Below are 24,570 nucleotides of genomic sequence, written 5' to 3'. Positions count from 1 at the left end.
ACGGAACCTTGAGGAACACCGAAATGTACAGTTGATTTGTCGGAGGACAGACCATTCACAGAGACAAACTGATATCTTTCCGACAGGTAGGATCTAAACCAGGCCAGAACTTGTCCGTGTAGACCAATTTGGGTTTCCAGTCTCTCCAAAAGAATGTGGTGATCGATGGTGTCAAAGGCAGCACTAAGGTCTAGTAGCACGAGGACAGATGCAGAGCCTCGGTCTGACGCCATTAAAAGGTCATTTACCACCTTCACAAGTGCAGTCTCAGTGCTATGATGGGGTCTAAAACCAGACTGAAGCATTTCGTATACATTGTTTGTCTTCAGAAAGGCAGTGAGTTGCTGCGCAACAGCTTTTTCTAAAATTTTTGAGAGGAATGGAAGATTCGATATAGGCCGATAGTTTTTTATATTTTCCGGGTCAAGGTTTGGCTTTTTCAAGAGAGGCTTTATCACTGCCACTTTTAGTGAGTTTGGTACACATCCGGTGGATAGAGAGCTGTTTATTATGTTCAACATAGGAGGGCCAAGCACAGGAAGCAGCTCCTTCAGCAGTTTAGTAGGAATAGGATCCAGTATGCAGCTTGAAGGTTTAGAGGCCATGATTATTTTCATCATTGTGTCAAGAGATATAGTACTAAAACACTTAAGTGTCTCTCCCGATCCCAGGCCCTCGCAGAGCTGTGCAGATCCAGGACAGCTAAGCCCTGGAGGAATACGCAGATTCAAAGAGGAGTCCGTAATTTGCTTTCTAATGGTCATGATCTTTTCCTCAAAGAAGTTCATGAATTTATCACTGCTGAAGTGAAAGCCATCCTCTCTTGGGGAATGCTGCTTTTTAGTTAGCTTTGCAACAGTATCAAAAAGAAATTTTGGATTGTTCTTATTTTCCTCAATTAAGTTGGAAAAGTAGGATGATCGAGCAGCAGTGAGGGCTCTTCGGTACTGCACGGTACTGTCTTTCCAAGCTAGTCGGAAGACTTCCAGTTTGGTGTGGCGCCATTTCCGTTCCAATTTCCTGGAAGCTTGCTTCAAAGCTCGGGTATTTTCTGTATACCAGGGAGCTAGTTTCTTATGACAAATGTTTTTCGTTTTTAGGGGTGCAACTGCATCTAGGGTATTGCGCAAGGTTAAATTGAGTTCCTCAGTTAAGTGGTTAACTGATTTTTGTCCTCTGACGTCCTTGGGTAGGCAGAAGGAGTCTGGAAGGGCATCAATGAATTTTTGTGTTGTTTGAGAATTTATAGCACGACTTTTGATGCTCCTTGGTTGGGGTCTGAGCAGATTATTTGTTGCGATTGCAAATGTAATAAAATGGTGGTCCGATAGTCCAGGATTTTGTGGAAAAACATTAAGATCCACAACATTTATTCCATGGGACAAAACTAGGTCCAGAGTATGACTGTGGCAGTGAGTAGGTCCAGAGACATGTTGGACAAAACCCACTGAGTCGATAATGGCTCCGAAAGACTTTTGGTTACGACGTCGACCACGAAGATCGATCTGCTAGCCCCGGCCTGCTAGCACACGCTAGCCGTGGCCTCTTGCTCGCCAGTGCTATAGCAGCCCCCGAACTACCTCCGAACTCTCCTATTGCTGTTCACCGGACCTTATGATAACTCAGCTATACAGCTGATGCCTGCTGGACTGTTCCTTTATACGGTACCGCATCCTGTTTATGTTTAGCCTCAGCCCAAACTGTGTCGCCATTACCAGCTGTTGTCTTTAGCTCTCTCGAATAACACCTGTGATTGCTTTATGCCTCTCTCCCATTTCAATATGCCTTGCTTATTGCTGTTTCGTTTATTTATTATTGTACTGTTTCACTGTAGCCCCCAGTATCACTCCTACTCCCCAGGCGTTATCATTTGTTGACTTCTGTAACCGTAAAAACCTTGGTTTTCTGCACATAAATATCAGAAGCCTCCTTCCTAAGTTTGAGTTATTCACTGCGTTAGCACACTCTGCCAACCCTGATGTTCTAGCAGTGTCTGTATCCTGGCTTAGGAAGGCCACCAAAAATTCTGACATTTCAATCCCCAACTACAACATTTTCCGTCTCGATAGAACTGCCAAAGGGGGTGGGGTTGCAATCTACTGTAGAGAGAGCCTGCAGAGCTCTATCATACTATCCAGGTCTGTGCCCAAACAGTTTGAGCTTCTACTTCTAAAAATCCACCTTTCCAGAAATAAGTCTCTCACTGTTGCCGCTTGCTACAGACCCCCATCAGCCCCCAGCTGTGCCCTGGACGCCATATGTGAACTGATTGCCCCCCATCTATCCTCAGAGTTCGTACTGCTTGGTGACCTAAACTGGGATATGCTTAACACCCCGACCAACCTACAATCTAAACTAGATGCCCTCAATCTCACACAAATTATCAACGAACCTACCAGGTACAACCCTAAATCTGTAAACATGGGCACCCTCATAGATATCATCCTGACAAATGTACCCTCTAAATACACCTCCGCTGTCTTCAACCAGGATCTCAGCAATCACTGCCTTATTGCCTGTGTCCGTAATGGGTCCGCGGTCAAATGACCACCCCTCATCACTGTCAAACGCTCCCTAAAACACTTTAGCGAGCAGGCCTTTCTAATTGACCTGGCCCGGGTATCTTGGATGGATATTGAACTCATTCCGTCAGTAGAGGATGCCTGGTTGTTCTTTAAAAGTGCTTTCCTCTCAATCTTAAATAAGCATGCCCCATTCAAAAAATTATGAACTAAGAACAGATATAGCCCCTGGTTCTCCTCAGACTTGACTGCCCTTGACCAGCACAAAAACATCCTGTGGCGTACTGCATTAACATCGAACAGCCCCCGCGATATGCAACTTTTCAGGGAAGTCAGGAACCAATGTACACAATCAGTTAGGAAAGCAAAGGCTAGCTTTTTCAAACAGAAATTTGCATCCTGTAGCACTAACTCCAAAAAGTTTTGGGACACTGTAAAGTCCATGGAGAATAAGAGCACTTCCTCCCAGCTGCCCACTGCACTGAGGCTAGGAAACACTATCACCACCGATAAATCTACAATAATCGAGAATCCCCAGAGATTGGAAAGCTGCCGCGGTCATCCCCCTCTTCAAAGGGGGTGACACTCTAGATCCAAACTGTTACAGACCTATATCCATCCTGCCCTGCCTTTCGAAAGTATTTGTTAACAAACAGATCACCGACCATTTCGAATCCCACCGTACCTTCTCCGCTATGCAATCCGGTTTCCGAGCTGGTCATGGGTGCACCTCAGCCACGCTCAAGGTCCTAAACGATATTATAACCGCGATCGATAAAAGACAGTACTGCGCAGCCGTCTTCATCGACCTGGCCAAGGCTTTCGACTCTGTCAACCACCGCATTCTTATTGGCAGACTAAATAGCCTTGGTTTCTCAAATGACTGCCTCGCCTGGTTCACCAACTACTTCTCAGATAGAGTTCAATGTGTCAAATCAGAGGGCCTGTTGTCTGGACCTCTGGCTGTCTCTATGGGGGTGCCACAGAGTTCAATTCTCGGGCCGACACTTTTCTCCGTGTATATCAATGATGTTGCTCTTGCTGCTGGTGAAGCTCGGATCCACCTCTACGCAGACGACACCATTTTGTATACATCTGGCCCTTCATTGGACACTGTGTTAACAAACCTCCAAACAAGCTTCAATGCCATACAACACTCCTTCAGTAGCCTCCAACTGCTCTTAAACACTAGTAAAACTAAATTCATGCTCTTCAACCGAACGCTGCTTGCACCCGCCCACCCGACTAGAATCATTACTCTCAGCGGGTCTGACCTAGAGTATGTGGACAAATACAAATATCTAGGTGTCTGGTTAGACTGTAAACTCTCCTTCCAGACTCACATTAAGCATCTCCAATCAAAAGTTAGATCTAGAATCGGCTTCCTATTTCGCAACAAAGCCTCCTTCACTCACGCTGCTAAACATGCCCTCGTAAAACTGACTATCCTACCGATCCTTGACTTCGGCGATGTCATTTACAAAATAGCCTACAACACTCTACTCAGCAAATTGGATGTAGTCTATCACAGTGCCATCCGTTTTGTCTCCAAAGCCCCATACACTACCCACCACTGTGACCTGTACGCTCTTGTTGGCTGGCCCTCACTACATATTCGTCGCCAAACCCACTGGCTCCAGGTCATCTATAAATCACTGCTAGGCAAATCCCCGTCTTACCTTAGCTCACTGGTCACCATAGCAACACCCACCCGTAGTATGCGCTCCAGCAGGTATATCTCACTGGTCATCCCCAAAGCCAACACCTCCTTTGGCCGCCATTCCTTCCAGTTCTCTGCTGCCAAAGACTGGAACGAACTGCAAAAATCTCTGAAGCTGGAGACTCTTATCTCCCTCACTAACTTTAAGCATCAGTTGTCAGAGCAGCTTACCGATCACTGCACCTGTACACAGCCTTTCTGAAATTAGCCCATCCAACTACCTCATCCCCATATTGTTATTTATTTTGCTAATTTGCACCCCAGTATCTCTATTTGCACATCATCTTTTGCACATCTATCATTCCAGTGTTAATACGAAATTGTAACTATTTTGCACTATGGCCTATTTATTGCTTTACCTCCATAACTTGCTACATTTGCACACACTGTATATATATTTTATGTTGTATTTTCTGACTTTGTTTTGTTTTACCCCATATGTAACTCTGTGTTGTTGTTTTTATCGCACTGCTTTGCTTTATCTTGGCCAGGTCGCAGTTGTAAATGAGAACTTGTTCTCAACTGGCTTACCTGGTTAAATAAAGGTGAAAAAAAAAAGAACAGCCTTAATTCGTCGGGGGAATGGACTCTACAAGGTGTCGAAAGCGTTCCACAGGGATGCTGGCCCATGTTGACTCCAATGCTTCACACAGTTGTGTCAAGTTGTCTGGATGTCCTTTGGGTGGTGGACCATTCTTGATACACACGGGAAACTGTTGAGTGTGAAAAACCCAGCAGCGTTTCAGTTCTTGACACACCTACTACCATACCCTGTTCAAAAAGCACTTAAATATTTTGTCTTGCCCATTCACCCTCTGAATGGCACACATACACAATCCATGATTGCTAAAAAGCAACAAATTGGAAGTTTTGGAATGGCCTAGTCAAAGTCCAGACCTAATCCATTTTTACATTTTAGTCATTTAGCAGACGCTCTTATCCAGAGCAACTTACAGTTAGTGAATACATATTTTTTTTTATACTGGCCCCCCGTGGGAATCGAACCCACAACCCTGGCGTTGCAAACGCCATGCTCTATCAACTGAGCTACATCCCTGCCGGCCATTCCCTACCCTGGACGAATTGTGCGCCGCCCATGAGTCTCCCGGTCGCGGCCGGCGGCGACAGAGCCTGGATTCGAACCAGGATCTCTAGTGGCACAGTTAGCACTGCGATGCAGTGCCTTAGACCACTGCGCCACTCAGGAGTACTCCCAATTGAGATGTTGTGGCAGGACTTGAAACGAGCAGTTCATGCTTGAAAACCCACACGTCGCTGAGTTAAAGCAGTTCTGCATGGAAGAGTGGGCCAAAATTCCTCCACAGTGACGTGAGAGACTGATCAACAACTACAGGAAGCATTTGGTTGGAGTCATTGCAGCTAAAGGTGGCACAACCAGTTATTGAGTGTAAGGGGGCAATTACTTTTTCACACAGGGGAATTGGGTGTTGCATAACTTTGTTTATGAAATAAATATGTAATTGTTGTGTTATTTGTTCACTTATGTTCCCCGTCTCACTGTATATACATAACATTATGACCAGATTTCTTTTTTTTGTAGGGGTAGATCAGCTTTAATATTGCAGATAGATTGTAGCTTCCATCAATATAATTGTCTGCATCATTTCCAATCCCATATATATATATATATATATATATATATATATATATATTATTATAAATATACACTACCATTCAAACGTTTGGGGTCACTTAGAAATGTTCATTGTTTTCCACGAAAACATACATGAAATTAGTTTGAATAGGAAATACAGCAAAATGCATAGGAAATGTAGTCATTGACAAGGTTAGAAATAATGATTTTTTTATTGAGATAATTATTGTTTCCTTCAAACTTTGCTTCCGTCAAAGAATCCTCCATTTGCAGCAATTACAGCCTTGCAGACCTTTGGCATTCTAGTTGTCAATTTGTTGAGGTAATCTGAAGAGATTTCACCCCATGCTTCCTGAAGCACCTCTCACAAGTTGGATTGGCTTGATGGGCACTTCTTACGTACCATACGGTCAAGCTGCTCCCACAACAGCTCAATAGGGTTGAGATCCGGTGACTGTGCTGGCCACTCCATTATAGACAGAATACCAGCTGACTGCTTCTTACCTAAATAGTTATTGCATAGTTTGGAGCTGTGCTTTGGGTCATTATCCTGTTGTAGGAGGAAATTGGGTATGGCATGGCGTTGCAAAATGGAGTGATAGCCTTCCTTCTTCAAGATCCCTTTTACCCTGTACAAATCTCCCACTTTAACACCACCAAAGCACCCCCAGACCATCACATTGCCTCCACCATGCTTGACAGATGGCATGAAGCACTCCTCCAGCATCTTTTCATTTGGTCTGCGTCTCACAAATGTTCTTCTTTGTGATCCGAACACCTCAAACTTCGTCTGTCCATAACACTTTTTTCCAATCTTCCTCTGTCCAGTGTCTGTGTTCTTTTACCCATCTTAATCTTTTATTTTTATTGGCCAGTCTGAGATAGGGCTTTGTCTTTGCAACTCTGCCTAGAAGGTCAACATCCTGGAGTCGCCTCTTCACTGTTGACGTTGAGACTGGTGTTTTGCGGGTACTATTTAATGAAGCTGCCAGTTGAGGACCTGTGAGGCGTCTGTTTCTCAAACTAGACACTCTAATGTATTTGTCCTCTTGCTCAGTTGTGCACCGGGGCCTCCCACTCCTCTTTCTATTCTGGTTAGAGCCAGTTTGCGCTGTTCTGTGAAGGGAGTAGTACACAGCGTTGTACGAGATCTTCAGTTTCTTGGCAATTTCTCGTATGGAATAGCCTTCATTTCTCAGAACAAGAATAGACTGACGAGTTTCAGAAGAATGTTCTTTGTTTCTGGCCATTTTGAGCCTGTAATCGAACCCACAATTGCTGATGCTCCAGATACTCAACTAGTCTCAAGAAGGCCAGTTTTATTGCTTCTTTAATCAGCACAACAGTTTTCAGCTGTGCTAACATAATTGCAAAAGGTTTTTCTAATGATCAATTAGCCTTTTTAAAATGATAAACTTGGATTAGCAAACACAACGTGCCATTGGAACACAGGACTGATGGTTGCTGATAATGGGCCTCTGTACGCCTATGTAGATATTCCATTAAAAATCAGCCGTTTCCAGCTACAATAGCCATTTACAACATTAATCATGTCTACACTGTATTTCTGATCAATTTGATGTTATTTTAATGGACAAAAAAATGGCTTTTCTTTCGAAAACAAGGACATTTCTAAGTGACCCCAAACTTTTGAACGGTAGTGTATATATTTGATTATTTTCCCCTAACCCCACCATCCCTCCCCTAATTGGACTAAACTAATGGACAACAACACTTAGGCGTCTACTTCCAGCTTATACATACTCTATACATTTGACAGACACAGTATATTTTACATTAGTTATCTTGTTGTTTATTAATCCCATCCTTCAGCTCCACTCAACACCTCCCATCTATCTCTTAACACCATCCATATTGGATTTCTATTTGCCATTTATTTTTCTACCGTGCTGTGATGTTTTACAAAAGTTCTGAACCTTTTCTATTCTCATAGTTTCTACAGTTTGTAAATGAAAGGTAAACACCTTTTGCTATGACCAGAGTTTGATGTTTTATTATCACCATGGTGATAAGAGCCCTTCTTCTTCTTCTTCTTCTCTGGTCCTCCTCTTCCTCCTCTTCCTCCTCATATCTTTCCCTCTGTTTAAAACAACAGTGGGAACACGTTTTGAAATGGAGAACATGCTACTAGCCTACAATAAACTAGCTCCAATAACAACACTGATTTTAAAAACATTCTATTTGGGGAACCTCCACTACATTCCTGAGTCCTAAATGGTACCCTATTCCCTAGAGTCCTAAATGGTACCCTATTCCCTAGAGTCCTAAATGGTACCCTATTCCCTAGAGTCCTAAATGGTACCCTATTCCCTAGAGTCCTAAATGGTACCCTATTCCCTAGAGTCCTAAATGGTACCCTATTCCCTAGAGTCCTAAATGGTACCCTATTCCCTAGAGTCCTAAATGGTACCCTATTCCCTAGAGTCCTAAATGGTACCCTATTCCCTAGACGGACTATAAAAGGGAAAAGGGAGTCATTTGAGACTCAGCCGATGTATCTTCCTGACCAGACTCACCTGCTCCGGCGGGGGCTGTTGCGTCAGTAAAGACGTCCTCCCTGCTCTCACCTGCTCCGGCGGGGGCTGTTGCGTCAGTCAAGACGTCCTCCCTGCTCTCACCTGCTCCGGCGGGGGCTGTTGCGTCAGTCAAGACGTCCTCCCTGCTCTCACCTGCTCCGGCGGGGGCTGTTGCGTCAGTAAAGACGTCCTCCCTGGTCTCTTTCCAGCCTGTCAGGTGTAGCAGGTCACCGTGTGACGCCGTCTCTACGTAACGACTGTAGTTCCTGATCATGCTGTAGGCCCGGGCACTACCCACAAACACCTGACGATCACAATCAAACATTTATTTTATAAAATGTACCTTTTTACATCAGCAGTTTTCACAAACTGCTTTACAGATACCCAGCCCGAAACCCCCAAAGAGCCAGCAATGCAGAGGCTGGCAGAAGGACAGTGGCTAGTGACAACTCCCTAGAAGGCAGGAAACCTCTGTGTCCCCTATCAGCCCTGGTCACATAGGCTGTGTCCCCTATCAGCCCTGGTCACATAGGCTGTGTCCCCTATCAGCCCTGGTCACATACAGTGAGGCGAAAAAAGTATTTGATCCCCTGCTGATTTTGTACGTTTGCCCACTGACAAAGAAATGATCAGTCTATAATTTTAATGGTAGGTTTATTTGAACAGTGAGAGACAGAATAACAACAACAAAAATCCAGAAAAACGCATGTCAAAAATGTTATAAATTGATTTGCATTTTAATGAGGGAAATAAGTATTTGACCCCTCTGCAAAACATGACTTAGTACTTGGTGGCAAAACGCTTGTTGGCAATCACAGAGGTCAGACAGTTCTTGTAGCCCTGGCTGAGGGAAGGAGGTTCTCACCCAAGATTTGATGGTACATGGCCCCGTCCATCGTCCCTTTGATGCGGTGAAGTTGTCCTGTCCCCTTAGCAGAAAAACACCCCCAAAGCATAATGTTTCCACCTCCATGTTTGACGGTGGGGATGGTGTTCTTGGGGTCATAGGCAGCATTCCTCCTCCTCCAAACACGGCGAGTTGAGTTGATGCCAAAGAGCTCGATTTTGGTCTCATCTGACCACAACACTTTCACCCAGTTCTCCTCTGAATCATTCAGATGTTCATTGGCAAACTTCAGACGGCCCTGTATATGTGCTTTCTTGAGCAGGGGGACCTTGCGGGCGCTGCAGGATTTCAGTCCTTCACGGCGTAGTGTGTTACCAATTGTTTTCTTGGTGACTATGGTCCCAGCTGCCTTGAGATCATTGACAAGATCCTCCCGTGTAGTTCTGGGCTGATTCCTCACCGTTCTCATGATCATTGCATGATCATTCCCAGGCCGAGGGAGATTGACAGGTATTTTGTGTTTCTTCCATTTGCGAATAATTGCAACCAACTGTTGTCACCTTCTCACCAAGCTGCTTGGCGATGGTCTTGTAGCCCATTCCAGCCGTGTGTAGGTCTACAATCTTGTCCCTGACATCCTTGGAGAGCTCTTTGGTCTTGGCCATGGTGGAGAGTTTGGAATCTGATTGATTGATTGCTTCTGTGGACATGTGTCTTTTATACAGGTAACAAACTGAGATTAGGAGCACTCCCTTTAAGAGTGTGCTCCTAATCTCAGCTCGTTACCTGTATAAAAGACACCTGGGAGCCAGAAATCTTTCTGATTGAGAGGGGGTCAAATACTTATTTCCCTCATTAAAATGCAAATCAATTTATAACATTTTTGACATGCGTTTTTCTGGATTTTTTTGTTGTTATTCTGTCTCTCACTGTTCAAATAAACCTACCATTAAATTTATAGACTGATCATTTCTTTGTCAGTGGGCAAACGTACAAAATCAGCAGGGGATCAAGTACTTTTTTCCCTCACTGTAGTCTGTCTCCCCCATCAGCCCTGGTCACAGTCTGTGTCCCCCATCAGCCCTGGTCACAGTAGTCCACTATATCAGAAGGACTAGGGTGCCATTTGGGACACATCCATAATGTCCATGGATCTTTCTAGAAACGAGGGAACCAGCGAGGGACAACTTGTTACAGCTGTCGTTGATAAGTCATTGATAATAATCTGTCAATTTTTTTCATGTCATTACAGTAAGATATTCGAGGGTAACATAGCTACAGTCCCTTCAGACAGTATTCACACCCTTTGACTTATCCACATTTTGTTGTGTTACAGCCTGAATTCAAAATGGATTAAATTGAGTTTTTTTTTTCTCACACCCATCTACACACAAATACTCCATAATGACAAAGTGAAAACATGGTTTTAGAAATGTTTGCAAATGTATTGAAAATTAAATAAAGAAAATATATAATTTACGTAAGTATTCACACCCCTCAGCCAATACATGTTAGAATCACCTGTTCTCTTTATACGACCTGAAGAAGGAGCATCCTGTTGTCTGTAAGGTTGCTCTGTTTCAAGTTGCCCTTTTGTAATATAACCAGTCCGTTTTATAACATGTTTCTAAACTGTCCTGTTCTATCTTTCTGTGAAACGATCTTTAATGGTTCCTGTTATCCCAGGATGTGTGGGGGAGTGGACATGGCCCTGGTATGATCCGTCTTTCTCTGGGCCTACTATCTGTGGTGATGAGCAGAAGTACCGGACTCATTCCAAGGGCATGTGAAACAACCCCACCCATCCTGGGTCTGTATAAATGTCTGTGAGAACAAAGAGCGAGTCGAATTCGTTTTTTTCCCTTGCATGCATGCTTGTAATAAAGCTTTTTGTATATTGAGATCGGACTTCCCGGATCGCTGCAGCAGGACTCGAACCCGTATCGCCCGCTGGGAACCAGAGAACTGCTCCTGGCCAATGATACAAAAGCTCAATGTAATCCATTTTAAATTCAGGCTGTAACACAACAAAATGTGGAAAAAGTTAAGGGGTGTGAATACTGTCTGAAGGCAAGGCACTCAATAAAATTCACGAGTTGATTTAAAACCTACAGTATGTTTAAACCCTTTCTCATGGTTGGTGTCTTGACGGATTTGTCCAAAATCGTGTGAAATAAAACATTATTTTTCTGTCCCTGCATGTATGGCAGTGCAGGTTGTCATTATAACATATATTAAACATTCATCAGTTAAATTAGACATTCAACTTGAACCCTGTAAGAAATCCTGTAAAACAACACATTTCACTGCACCTATCCAGTGTATGTGTCAATAAGAAATACAAATAAAATGTAGTTCAGTTTTTTTGTAGAGATCTCAGAAATACAGTGTAACTACGTGTAACTTTCGTGTCTCCTTATGTTACGTGGTGAAAAGTTTTCATGGGCACACAAATCCCACCAAAATGTATGCGATTGCAAAATCGAATGCTTCTAACTGAAAGGCACCTTACCTTGATACTTAAAACCTAGATCGATACTGTCACTAACGTGGTTCTTCAATAATTATGCATAATACTCATTGGATGCGCATTTGGTTGTCGAGCTGTTTAATTACGGGTGATATTTTCACAGATCATCATCTGATCCAGGAAGGAATTTTCTGAACGACAGTCAAGTGAGGAACAGCTGTTGCGATAAGGCATGTGATGCAACAACAGCTGTTGTGATAAGGCATGTGATGCAACAACAGCTGTTGTGATAAGGCATGTGATGCAACAACAGCTGTTGTGATAAGGCATGTGATGCAACAACAGCTGTTGCGATAAGGCATGTGATGCAACAACAGCTGTTGCGATAAGGCATGCGATGCAACAACAGCAGTTGCGATAAGGCACGCGATGCAACAACAGCTGTTGTGATAAGGCATGTGATGCAACAACAGCTGTTGCGATAAGGCATGTGATGCAACAACAGCTGTTGTGATAAGGCATGTGATGCAACAACAGCTGTTGTGATAAGGCATGTGATGCAACAACAGCTGTTGTGATAAGGCATGTGATGCAACAACAGCTGTTGCGATAAGGCATGTGATGCAACAACAGCTGTTGCGATAAGGCATGCGATGCAACAACAGCTGTTGTGATAAGGCATGTGATGCAACAACAGCTGTTGCGATAAGGCATGTGATGCAACAACAGCTGTTGCGATAAGGCATGCGATGCAACAACAGCTGTTGTGATAAGGCATGTGATGCAACAACAGCTGTTGCGATAAGGCATGTGATGCAACAACAGCTGTTGTGATAAGGCATGTGATGCAACAACAGCTGTTGCGATAAGGCATGCGATGCAACAACAGCAGTTGCGATAAGGCACGCGATGCAACAGCAGCTGTTGTGATAAGGCATGCGATGCAACAACAGCCCAAGTGTTGGAAAAAAACGGTGTTTGCGAGGAATGTCCAGAATATTTTTGCTGTCTCTTTTGTTACGCCGGTGAAGACAGCTGTGCTCGGATCCACGTTGGATCTAATATCCAAAATTGATGTTGATCATCTGTTGTTGTCTGCTTTAACAGCATCGAGGTAATGAGTTCATGTTTTTCATTATGTTTTTGTGATCCCGAGTGTACTGGTGCGCAATTGTGTAGGATAGATAATTGCGCAACACCCTGTAGCTCAGTTGGTAGAGCATGGCGTTTGTGTCACGGATTCCGCCGAGGCTGCTCCTCCTCCTTGTTCGGGCAGGCTTCGGCGTTCGTCGTCCCCGGAGTACTAGCTGCTACCGTTTGATGTTCTCTATAATAATAATAATAATAATAATAATATGCCATTTAGCAGACGCTTTTATCCAAAGCGACTTACAGTCATGTGCGCATACATTTTTTTTGTGTATGGGGTGGTCCCGGGGATCGAACCCACTACCCTGGCGTTACAAGCGCCGTGCTCTACCGGCTGAGCTACAGAGGACCACTATGTTTGTTTGGTTTTGTCTGTTTGGTGCACCTGTGTCTTATCACTTATTGATTATGTCACCTATAAGTTTCCTTTGGTTTTGTTTGTAGTTGTGTGTTGTTGTTCGCCTGTCCGTTGGGGTTTTGGATTTTGCTCTGGTGTATTTAAGTGTATTGACGCACTGTTTGCGCATCGCTTATATTTCGTGTTTTACGCACTGTTTGCGTATCGCTTATATTTCGTGTTTTACGCACTGTTCGCGTATCGCTCGCCTCCGTTGCTTGAGGCCCGTTCTTTTGTATTGTCATATTTCTGACTAGTAAAGCCTGTTGGACTAAGCTTCTGTGTCCTGCGCCTGACTCCAACACCACATCCACTTCAAACACTGACAGTTTGCAACGCCAGGGTTCGATTCCCACGGGGGGGCAGTACGGAAAATGTATGCACTCACTAACTGTAAGTCGCTCTGGATAAGAGCGTCTACTAAAAATGACAACAACAAAAAAAACACCCAACTCTTCCTATGAATCATTCTGGATATAATGGCAACACATGACATAGTTCAGTGGGCTTCTTGACAATATGATCTGGTAATAAAATTACATTTTAGTCATTTAGCAGACGCTCTTATCCAGAGCGACTTACAGTTAGCGCATACATTATTTTATCGAACCCACAACCCTGGCGTTGCAAACGCCATGCTCTACCAACTGAGCTACATCCCCTGCCGGCCATTCCCTCCCCTACCCTGGACGACGCTGGGCCAATTGTGCGCCGCCCCATGGGTCTCCCGGTCGCGGCCAGCTACAACAGAGCCTGGATTCGAACCAGGATCTCTAGTGGCACAGCTAGCACTGCGATGCAGTGCCTTAGACCACTGCGCCACTGGGGAGAGCAAACATGACAAATACATTTTGGTTTCCCATGTTACACCTGAAATTGTGTAATAATACAAAGATCTTGAAGTAGCCAATTTTGAATTTGGAGCTCAGAAATTGAAGTACTGGAAACTGCCTTGAAAATCAGACATTTCTGGACCTTGTAATTATTGTAGACAATTTCTAAGTACTCCTGCTCCCTTCTACCTGTCCATGATTTCATTTTTTGATCTGTTTTTATGAGAGATGTGTCCACTTTCGATTGTTTCCCGCTGCTTCAATTGAAGGGTGTTCTGCTACTCTGTTGAGGTAAAACCACGTGCGGTTATTATGAGGATGACAACATCTAATGCTGGCTTCAACTTGGCTTTCCATACAAATCCTATCATTAAAAAATAAACCTGGTTTTTGGTCACTTTCTCGATTTCTGCATGAGGTCTTAGCATGTCTCTAAAAAATAGATGTTGGCTTGGAAAAGTTGAATATTTTCAGAAGGAGTCGGGTAATTGGTTAAGGGAGGAGGATTGGAGGGAAAGACAGAGGGAAAGACAGAGGGAAAGACAGAGGGAAAGACAGAGGGAAAGACAGAGGGAGTTGAAAAGACACGCGGGGCGGCAGCTAGCTTAGTGGTTAAGAGCGTTGTGCCAGTAACCGAAACGTCGCTGGTTCTAATCCCCGAGCCGACTAGGTGAAAAATCTGTCGATGTGCCCTTGAGCAAGGCACTTAACCCTAATTGCTCCTGTAAGTCGCTCTGGATAAGAGCGTCTGCTAAATGAATAAAATGTAAAATGTAAGAGAGGCAGAGGATGGGTTTGAATCTGTTGAAGCTAGCAATAACAAGGGTGAGGGTATGTCGAGGAAGATTGGTGTCAAGTTCAAACAGAGTGAGCCCGACGCCACTTCGAGTTGTGGAGGTGAAATGGAAGAAGGTGTTGTGAGGAGCTCGGACAAGTCTTGCATTGATGGACGTGGTTATGATAAAGATATGTTTGGTCCAGTGGGAGTGAGATCTTTGAAGAGGGATGAAACCAGGCCTTTTGGCTGATCCATGGGTGGTTTCAGGTTGGGTGGAAAAGACGGTGGTTGTTGAGTCGGTGAAGGTAACCCGAAGTGGATTATTTTTTTGGGGGGGGTGTTTCCTTGCGACGCAACTCTGGGAAAGACCTGTATCTTGCTTTGCGCTTAGGTACAGGGCACCATTTGAAGGGAGTGATTTCTGGGGTAGCGTTAAGTGTGGAGGTGGAGCAATTGAAGTTGAAGATTCCTGGTGTTTGTGACGCCTGCCGTTTGGTGGGCGACGCAGATTCAGAGTCTTTACCTGACAAAGTCATGTTAGGATATATGAGTTATGCTATAGTGCTGAATCCACTGCGGTGTTATAGGTGTCACGTTTATGGTCACGTCGCAGCAGTGTGTAGGAGGGAAGAGTCCAAGACGTGGGAAGTGTGCAGGAGGGCATGGGGATAGAGGAATGTGTCGTTTCGGTGGGGAAAAAGTTGTGTGTGTCAACTGTAAGGGGTGCACACGTTGCTGGGGTTCGGAGGTGTCAGGTGCGAGAGAGAGGCAGGTTGAGGTGGCCAGAGTCCGAGTAGTGCAGAAGGTGTCGTATGCTGAGGCAGTGAAGAGAGTAGAGGAGGATGGGTCAAGGGTCAAGGGTGAGGGATTCTGAGAAGATCCCTGTGAATAGTAGATCTGTGTCCGAACAGAGGGATCGGAAAATGAGTGCTGTGTGCTTTAGTAAGGTTAGCTTCTTAGCGTTCATAGCAATGGTTATCAACTGTACCGCAGAGATGGAACGTAAATCCCAGAAAATAGATGTTGTGGTGGCAGCTGCAGAGAAGTACGTGGGGGAACGAGATTTAACTGCAGAAGAGTTACAGGGTGTGTTGAGGGGTGGTGTCCCGTCCTCCCAGGCTGTTGGCCTGGTTCAGGAGCAGATAGGGTTAAAGTAGTGGAATAAGGTGGTGGGTTTTAATGAGCGTAGAGTTCGTTGGTAATAAAACATATATTAGTCTTTTATGTTTTAGCTTCTTTGCCCTTTTGACATTTTGTATCACAAAGTGGATTTATACAATAGTCCAGTAGGGGGCGGTAATGCAACATATTGGATGCCAACCGCCGTTAAACTCCACCGAAGAAGAAGAAGGTCCCTTTCTCGTTAGAAAAACAGCGATGGTGAGATTCAAATGGGGAGATTAATGCTACCACTATTCATGGATGTATTATGTGTTCCTATGTCGGCTACAGAAAAATGCATCCAATCTATTTAGTGCACATTATTCTCATATATTTTACAATGCATTGGCAAGTCCTAAAAATATATATTATTCTTAAAGTGGTAACTTTTTTGACACTTTTTACACATTATTTTATATTACATTATAAATTATATAATTGTATAACATTGAGGTCCTTGGAAATTACCATTAAGTGCTTGAAAAAGTCCCTGAAAGTCCTTGAATTTGACTTTCCAACGTCTGTATGGACCCTGCTTAAAGGATGTATAGTCCTAGACCTGTTGTTGTAAAGGTGGAGTTATGGGCCAATTTCCTCTTAAGTACACATATGGAACTGCATGAAAATCCTTTTGTATTTTTCTTACAAACCATTTTGAGAGGTTGATCCCAATGTCACACATTGGCCCATTATTTATAGAAAGACCCTCCTACCTGAGCCCTCTGGAGCAGGGGGACATCCCCCAGGTCACAGGCGATCTCGTACCCCCGCTCGAAGTACCTACAGCCTTTTTTGTACTGACCCTGGAGAGAGAAAGAGAGAGAGAGAGAGAGAGAGAGAGAGAGGGAGAGAGAGAGAGAGAGAGAGAGAGAGAGAGAGAGAGAGAGAGAGAGAGAGAGAGAGAGAGAGAGAGAGAGAGAGAGAGAGAGAGAGAGAGAGAGAGAGAGAGAGAGAGAGAGAGAGAGGAGAGAGACAGAGAGAGAGAATGCTTAATTTGAAAAGTGGAATAAATGCATGTTGTGAAATTGTAAAATGTCAATCCATCTCTCTGAATGTGTATTTAGTCCCCCCCCCCCCCCCCCTCCCTCCCTCCCTCCCTCCCTCCCTCTTACTCTAGAGTTGAAGATGACTCCTAGATACATGCATGCTTCCTCTAGGTTGAGGTATTGGTTGTTGCTCTGGGAAACCTCTGCAAACTTCTCCAGATACTGGACCGTCTCACTCAGCTTCCCCTCACTAGGACACGAACACACACACACACACACACACACACACACACAGACACACACACACACACACACACAGACACACACACACACACACACACACAATTGACATGAACTGTATAGGAACCTTCCAACGACACAAAATGTCAGGTGTGTGTGTGTGTGTGCGCCCCCCGTGTCCCTGTGTGTGTCCGTCTGTCCTTCAGTGTGTCTGTGTGTCCCTGTGTCCGTCTGTCCTTCAGTGTGTCTGTGTGTCCCTGTGTCCGTCCGTCCTTCAGTGTGTCTGTGTGTCCCTGTGTGTGTCCATCTGTCCTTCAGTGTGTGTCCATCTGTCCTTCAGTGTGTGTCCATCTGTCCTTCAGTGTGTCTGTGTGTCCCTGTGTCCGTCCGTCCTTCAGTGTGTCTGTGTGTCCCTGTGTGTGTCCATCTGTCCTTCAGTGTGTGTCCATCTGTCCTTCAGTGTGTCTGTGTGTCCCTGTGTGTGTCCATCTGTCCTTCAGTGTGTCTGTGTGTCCCTGTGTGTGTCCATCTGTCCTTCAGTGTGTCTGTGTCCCCCTGTGTCCGTCCGTCCTTCAGTGTGTCTGTGTGTCCATGTGTGTGTAAAATAGTGCTGAGCGATTAGTGCTTTTTGAAGTCGGTTCGGTTAGATTATTAATAAATAATCACAGTTTTAGATTTTGGTTTCGAATGTGTGATGCTCCTAATCTCAGCTCGTTACCTGTATAAAAGACACCTGGGAGCCAGAAATCTTTCTGATTGAGAGGGGTCAAATACTTATTTCCCTCATTAAAATGCAAATCAATTTATAACATTTTTGACATGCGTTTTTCTGGATTTTTTTGTTGTTATTCTGTCTCTCACTGTTCAAATAAACCTACCATTAAAACTGATCATGTCTTTGTCAGTGGGCAAACGTACAAAATCAGCAGGGGATCAAATACTTTTTTCCCTCACTGTATGTGGTCTGTGCGTATCTTACCTAACGTAGCAGGCGTAAAAGTGTATCCTTCCAGAGATCTGTATATAATGATGAGATGCTCATGTCTCCGCTCTAACAATGGGAGTTGTTGACCCAAAGGTGGGAAGGCAGGCGACAAGCTTAGGTCCAAAATAAGCCCATAGAAACGCATTGGGATATTTTTGGACAGATTTTGGAGAGAGTGAAACCTCTCGCTTCGCCTCTTCCTCTCTGATCCGTCTGAGCCCAAAAAAAACTGACGCAATGGATTATGGTCATTGTAGTTAATTACCACGTTTCTGCGCTGAACTAGGTTGAGTATTTGCTTAATGAAAACGACAACTCCCTTCAGCCCAGCGTCCCACATAGTTCTTGACTTGATTTCTCTCCTGAATGATTTGATTTCCCTCTAGAGAAACGGCGGGTTGATTAATTAGTTGATTTAATAACCGACTGGTTAATGGCTCAGCATTACTCATCTACCTCTCCAGTGACTTGGCTATGGCTTTATAAGCCTTCCCCAGTCCTCCTGCGTCCCCCAGAGCTGTAGAGATCTCCATGTACATGTTCAGGAAACGCTTGGCTGTCACCTGAAATGATTAGACTTTATTAGGGAAAATAATACACATTTACATTTACATTTACGTCATACACCAGATGTGCATTTGATCCCAGAGGACAGATCCCAGAGGACAGATCCCAAAGGACAGATCCCAAAGGACAGATCCCAAAGGACAGATCCCAGAGGACAGATCCCAGAGGACAGATCCCAGAGGACAGATCCCAAAGGACAGATCCCAAAGGATAGATCCCAGAGGATAGATCCCAGAGGACAGATCCCAGAGGACAGATCCCAGAGGACAGATCCCAGAGGATAGCACTTCTAATTAAAACACTTGTTTCCAAAGTGGTCCTCCTGGTAATAGTAAAAACTAACATCTAATGATCTAATGATTAAAAGACAAAGTAACAAAACAAAAACATTTCATTCATTTAGAGCAGTGGTTCCCAACTCCGGTCCTCCAGTATCCCCAACAGCCCAACTCCAGTCTTCTAGTCCCCCAACAGCCCAACTCCAGTCTTCTAGTCCCCCAACAGCCCAACTCCAGTCTTCTAGTCCCCCAACAGCCCAACTCCAGTCTTCTAGTCCCCCAACAGCCCAACTCCAGTCTTCTAGTCTCCCAACAGCCCAACTCCAGTCTTCTAGTCTCCCAACAGCTCAACTCCAGTCTTCTAGTCCCCCAACAGCTCAACTCCAGTCTTCTAGTCCCCCAACAGCCCAACTCCAGTCCTCCCCCAACAGCACAACTCCAGTCTTACTAGAGGACTGGAGTTGGGCTGTTGGGGGGGACTAGAAGACTGGAGTTGGGCTGTTGGGGGGGACTAGAAGACTGGAGTTGGGCTGTTGGGGGACTAGAAGACTGGAGTTGAGCTGTTGGGAGACTAGAAGACTGGAGTTGGGCTGTTGGGGGACTAGAAGACTGGAGTTGGGCTGTTGGGGGACTAGAAGACTGGAGTTGGGCTGTTGGGGGACTAGAAGACTGGAGCTGAGCTGTTGGGGAACTAGAAGACTGGAGTTGGGCTGTTGGGGGACCAGAAGACTGGAGTTGGGCTGTTGGGGACTAGAAGACTGGAGTGAGCTGTTGGGGGACCAGAAGACTGGAGTTGGGCTGTTGGGGGACTAGGAAGACTGGAGTTGAGCTGTTGGGGACTAGAAGACTGGAGTTGGGCTGTTGGGGGACTAGAAGACTGGAGTTGGGCTGTTGGGGACTAGAAGACTGGAGTTGGGCTGTTGGGGGACTAGAAGACTGGAGTTGGGCTGTTGGGAGACTAGAAGACTGGAGTTGGGCTGTTGGGGGACTAGAAGACTGGAGTTGGGCTGTTGGGGGACTAGAAGACTGGAGTTGGGCTGTTGGGGGACTAGAAGACTGGAGTTGTGCTGTTGGGGGTACTGGAGGACTGGAGTTGTGCTGTTGGGGGACTAGAAGACTGGAGTTGGGCTGTTGGGGGACTAGAAGACTGGAGTTGGGCTGTTGGGGGACTAGAAGACTGGAGTTGAGCTGTTGGGGGACTAGAAGACAGGAGTTGGGCTGTTGGGGGACTAGAAGACAGGAGTTGGGCTGTTGGGGGACTAGAAGACTGGAGTTGGGCTGTTGGGAGACTAGAAGACTGGAGTTGGGCTGTTGGGGGACTAGAAGACTGGAGTTGGGCTGTTGGGGGACTAGAAGACTGGAGTTGGGCTGTTGGGAGACTAGAAGACTGGAGTTGGGCTGTTGGGGGACTAGAAGACTGGAGTTGGGCTGTTGGGGGACTAGAAGACTGGAGTTGTGCTGTTGGGGGACTAGAAGACTGGAGTTGGGCTGTTGGGGGACTAGAAGACTGGAGTTGGGCTGTTGGGGGACTAGAAGACTGGAGTTGGGCTGTTGGGAGACTAGAAGACTGGAGTTGGGCTGTTGGGGGGACTAGAAGACTGGAGTTGGGCTGTTGGGGGTACTGGAGGACTGGAGTTGTGCTGTTGGGGAACTAGAAGACTGGAGTTGGGCTGTTGGGGGACTAGAAGACTGGAGTTGGGCTGTTGGGGGACTAGAAGACTGGAGTTGAGCTGTTGGGGAACTAGAAGACTGGAGTTGGGCTGTTGGGGAACTAGAAGACTGGAGTTGGGCTGTTGGGAGACTAGAAGACTGGAGTTGGGCTGTTGGGGGTACTGGAGGACTGGAGTTGGGCTGTTGGGGGACTAGAAGACTGGAGTTGGGCTGTTGGGGGACTAGAAGACTGGAGTTGTGCTGTTGGGGGACTAGAAGACTGGAGTTGGGCTGTTGGGGGACTAGAAGACTGGAGTTGGGCTGTTGGGGGACTAGAAGACTGGAGTTGGGCTGTTGGGAGACTAGAAGACTGGAGTTGGGCTGTTGGGGGGGACTAGAAGACTGGAGTTGGGCTGTTGGGGGTACTGGAGGACTGGAGTTGTGCTGTTGGGGAACTAGAAGACTGGAGTTGGGCTGTTGGGGGACTAGAAGACTGGAGTTGGGCTGTTGGGGGACTAGAAGACTGGAGTTGAGCTGTTGGGGAACTAGAAGACTGGAGTTGGGCTGTTGGGGAACTAGAAGACTGGAGTTGGGCTGTTGGGAGACTAGAAGACTGGAGTTGGGCTGTTGGGGGTACTGGAGGACTGGAGTTGGGCTGTTGGGGGACTAGAAGACTGGAGTTGAGCTGTTGGGGAACTAGAAGACTGGAGTTGGGCTGTTGGGGAACTAGAAGACTGGAGTTGGGCTGTTGGGAGACTAGAAGACTGGAGTTGGGCTGTTGGGGGTACTGGAGGACTGGAGTTGGGCTGTTGGGGGACTAGAAGACTGGAGTTGGGCTGTTGGGGGACTAGAAGACTTGAGTTGGGCTGTTGGGGGGGACTAGAAGACTGGAGTTGGGCTGTTGGGGGACTAGAAGACTGGAGTTGGGCTGTTGGGGGACTAGAAGAATGGAGTTGGGCTGTTGGGAGACTAGAAGACTGGAGTTGGGCTGTTGGGGGGGACTAGAAGACTGGAGTTGGGCTGTTGGGGGACTAGAAGACTGGAGTTGGGCTGTTGGGGGACTAGAAGACTGGAGTTGGGCTGTTGGGGGACTAGAAGACTGGAGTTGTGCTGTTGGGGGACTAGAAGACTGGAGTTGGGCTGTTGGGGGACTAGAAGACTGGAGTTGGGCTGTTGGGGGTACTGGAGGACTGGAGTTGTGCTGTTGGGGAACTAGAAGACTGGAGTTGAGCTGTTGGGGGACTAGAAGACTGGAGTTGTGCTGTTGGGGGACTAGAAGACTGGAGTTGTGCTGTTGGGGGTACTGGAGGACTGGAGTTGTGCTGTTGGGGAACTAGAAGACTGGAGTTGAGCTGTTGGGGGACTAGAAGACTGGAGTTGGGCTGTTGGGGGACTAGAAGACTGGAGTTGAGCTGTTGGGGAACTAGAAGACTGGAGTTGAGCTGTTGGGGAACTAGAAGACTGGAGTTGGGCTGTTGGGGGACTAGAAGACTGGAGTTGGGCTGTTGGGGGACTAGAAGACTGGAGTTGGGCTGTTGGGGGACTAGAAGACTGGAGTTGAGCTGTTGGGGGACTAGAAGACTGGAGTTGGGCTGTTGGGGGACTAGAAGACTGGAGTTGGGCTGTTGGGGGACTAGAAGACTGGAGTTGAGCTGTTGGGGGACTAGAAGACAGGAGTTGGGCTGTTGGGGGACTAGAAGACAGGAGTTGGGCTGTTGGGGGACTAGAAGACTGGAGTTGGGCTGTTGGGGGGACTAGAAGACTGGAGTTGGGCTGTTGGGGGACTAGAAGACTGGAGTTGGGCTGTTGGGGGGACTAGAAGACTGGAGTTGGGCTGTTGGGGACTAGAAGACTGGAGTTGGGCTGTTGGGGGACTAGAAGACTGGAGTTGGGCTGTTGGGGACTAGAAGACTGGAGTTGAGCTGTTGGGGAACTAGAAGACTGGAGTTGGGCTGTTGGGGGACTAGAAGACTGGAGTTGGGCTGTTGGGGACTAGAAGACTGGAGTTGAGCTGTTGGGGACTAGAAGACTGGAGTTGGGCTGTTGGGGGACTAGAAGACTGGAGTTGGGCTGTTGGGAGACTAGAAGACTGGAGTTGGGCTGTTGGGGGACTAGAAGACTGGAGTTGAGCTGTTGGGGGACTAGAAGACAGGAGTTGGGCTGTTGGGGGACTAGAAGACAGGAGTTGGGCTGTTGGGGACTAGAAGACTGGAGTTGGGCTGTTGGGAGACTAGAAGACTGGAGTTGGGCTGTTGGGGGACTAGAAGACTGGAGTTGTGCTGTTGGGGGACTAGAAGACTGGAGTTGGGCTGTTGGGGGACTAGAAGACTGGAGTTGGGCTGTTGGGGGACTAGAAGACTGGAGTTGGGCTGTTGGGGGACTAGAAGACTGGAGTTGAGCTGTTGGGGGACTAGAAGACAGGAGTTGGGCTGTTGGGGGACTAGAAGACTGGAGTTGAGCTGTTGGGGGACTAGAAGACTGGAGTTGGGCTGTTGGGGGACTAGAAGACTGGAGTTGGGCTGTTGGGGGACTAGAAGACTGGAGTTGGGCTGTTGGGGGACTAGAAGACTGGAGTTGGGCTGTTGGGAGACTAGAAGACTGGAGTTGGGCTGTTGGGGGACTAGAAGACTGGAGTTGGGCTGTTGGGAGACTAGAAGACTGGAGTTGTGCTGTTGGGGGACTGGAGTTGTGCTGTTGGGGGACTAGAAGACTGGAGTTGGGCTGTTGGGGGACTAGAAGACTGGAGTTGGGCTGTTGGGGGACTAGAAGACTGGAGTTGGGCTGTTGGGGGACTAGAAGACTGGAGTTGGGCTGTTGGGGGACTAGAAGACTGGAGTTGGGCTGTTGGGGGACTAGAAGACTGGAGTTGGGCTGTTGGGGGACTAGAAGACTGGAGTTGGGCTGTTGGGGGACTAGAAGACTGGAGTTGGGCTGTTGGGGGTACTGGAGGACTGGAGTTGGGCTGTTGGGGTTACTGGAGGACTGGAGTTGGGCTGTTGGGGTTACTGGAGGACTGGAGTTGGGCTGTTGGGGATACTGGAGGACTGGAGTTGGGCTGTTGGGGATACTGGAGGACTGGAGTTGGGCTGTTGGGGTTACTGGAGGACTGGAGTTGGGCTGTTGGGGATACTGGAGGACTGGAGTTGGGCTGTTGGGGGACTAGAAGACTGGAGTTGGGCTGTTGGGAGACTAGAAGACTGGAGTTGGGCTGTTGGGGGACTAGAAGACTGGAGTTGGGCTGTTGGGGGACTAGAAGACAGGAGTTGGGCTGTTGGGGGACTAGAAGACAGGAGTTGGGCTGTTGGGGGACTAGAAGACAGGAGTTGGGCTGTTGGGGGACTAGAAGACTGGAGTTGGGCTGTTGGGGGACTAGAAGACTGGAGTTGGGCTGTTGGGGGACTAGAAGACTGGAGTTGAGCTGTTGGGGGACTAGAAGACAGGAGTTGGGCTGTTGGGGGACTAGAAGACTGGAGTTGAGCTGTTGGGGGACTAGAAGACTGGAGTTGGGCTGTTGGGGACTAGAAGACTGGAGTTGGGCTGTTGGGGGACTAGAAGACTGGAGTTGGGCTGTTGGGGGACTAGAAGACTGGAGTTGGGCTGTTGGGAGACTAGAAGACTGGAGTTGGGCTGTTGGGGGACTAGAAGACTGGAGTTGGGCTGTTGGGAGACTAGAAGACTGGAGTTGTGCTGTTGGGGGACTGGAGTTGTGCTGTTGGGGGACTAGAAGACTGGAGTTGGGCTGTTGGGGGACTAGAAGACTGGAGTTGGGCTGTTGGGGGACTAGAAGACTGGAGTTGGGCTGTTGGGGGACTAGAAGACTGGAGTTGGGCTGTTG

The 24,570-nt window shown here is 46.8% G+C and overlaps 1 protein-coding gene across 2 annotated transcripts in view; it reads right to left on the bottom strand.

Moving 5' to 3' along the window:
* Nucleotides 1-7,843: 7,843 nt before the first annotated feature.
* The window catches only part of ttc29 (tetratricopeptide repeat domain 29), a 45,318-nt gene continuing 28,591 nt past the window's right edge, over nucleotides 7,844-24,570 (bottom strand). For both annotated transcript variants that reach the window (XM_041868337.1, XM_041868338.1), the window contains 5 exons: nucleotides 18,697-18,803; nucleotides 17,142-17,265; nucleotides 16,743-16,832; nucleotides 8,395-8,698; nucleotides 7,844-7,957 (listed from right to left, as the gene is read on the bottom strand). In XM_041868337.1, the coding sequence (XP_041724271.1) occupies nucleotides 7,944-7,957; nucleotides 8,395-8,698; nucleotides 16,743-16,832; nucleotides 17,142-17,265; nucleotides 18,697-18,803 (639 nt within the window). In that variant the 3' untranslated portion in view covers nucleotides 7,844-7,943. The remainder of the gene's footprint in view (nucleotides 7,958-8,394; nucleotides 8,699-16,742; nucleotides 16,833-17,141; nucleotides 17,266-18,696; nucleotides 18,804-24,570) is intronic.

This window comes from Coregonus clupeaformis, unplaced genomic scaffold (assembly GCF_020615455.1).
Source record: "Coregonus clupeaformis isolate EN_2021a unplaced genomic scaffold, ASM2061545v1 scaf0876, whole genome shotgun sequence".
Lineage (NCBI taxonomy): Eukaryota > Metazoa > Chordata > Actinopteri > Salmoniformes > Salmonidae > Coregonus > Coregonus clupeaformis.
This window is presented reverse-complemented; position numbering and strand designations above follow the sequence as displayed.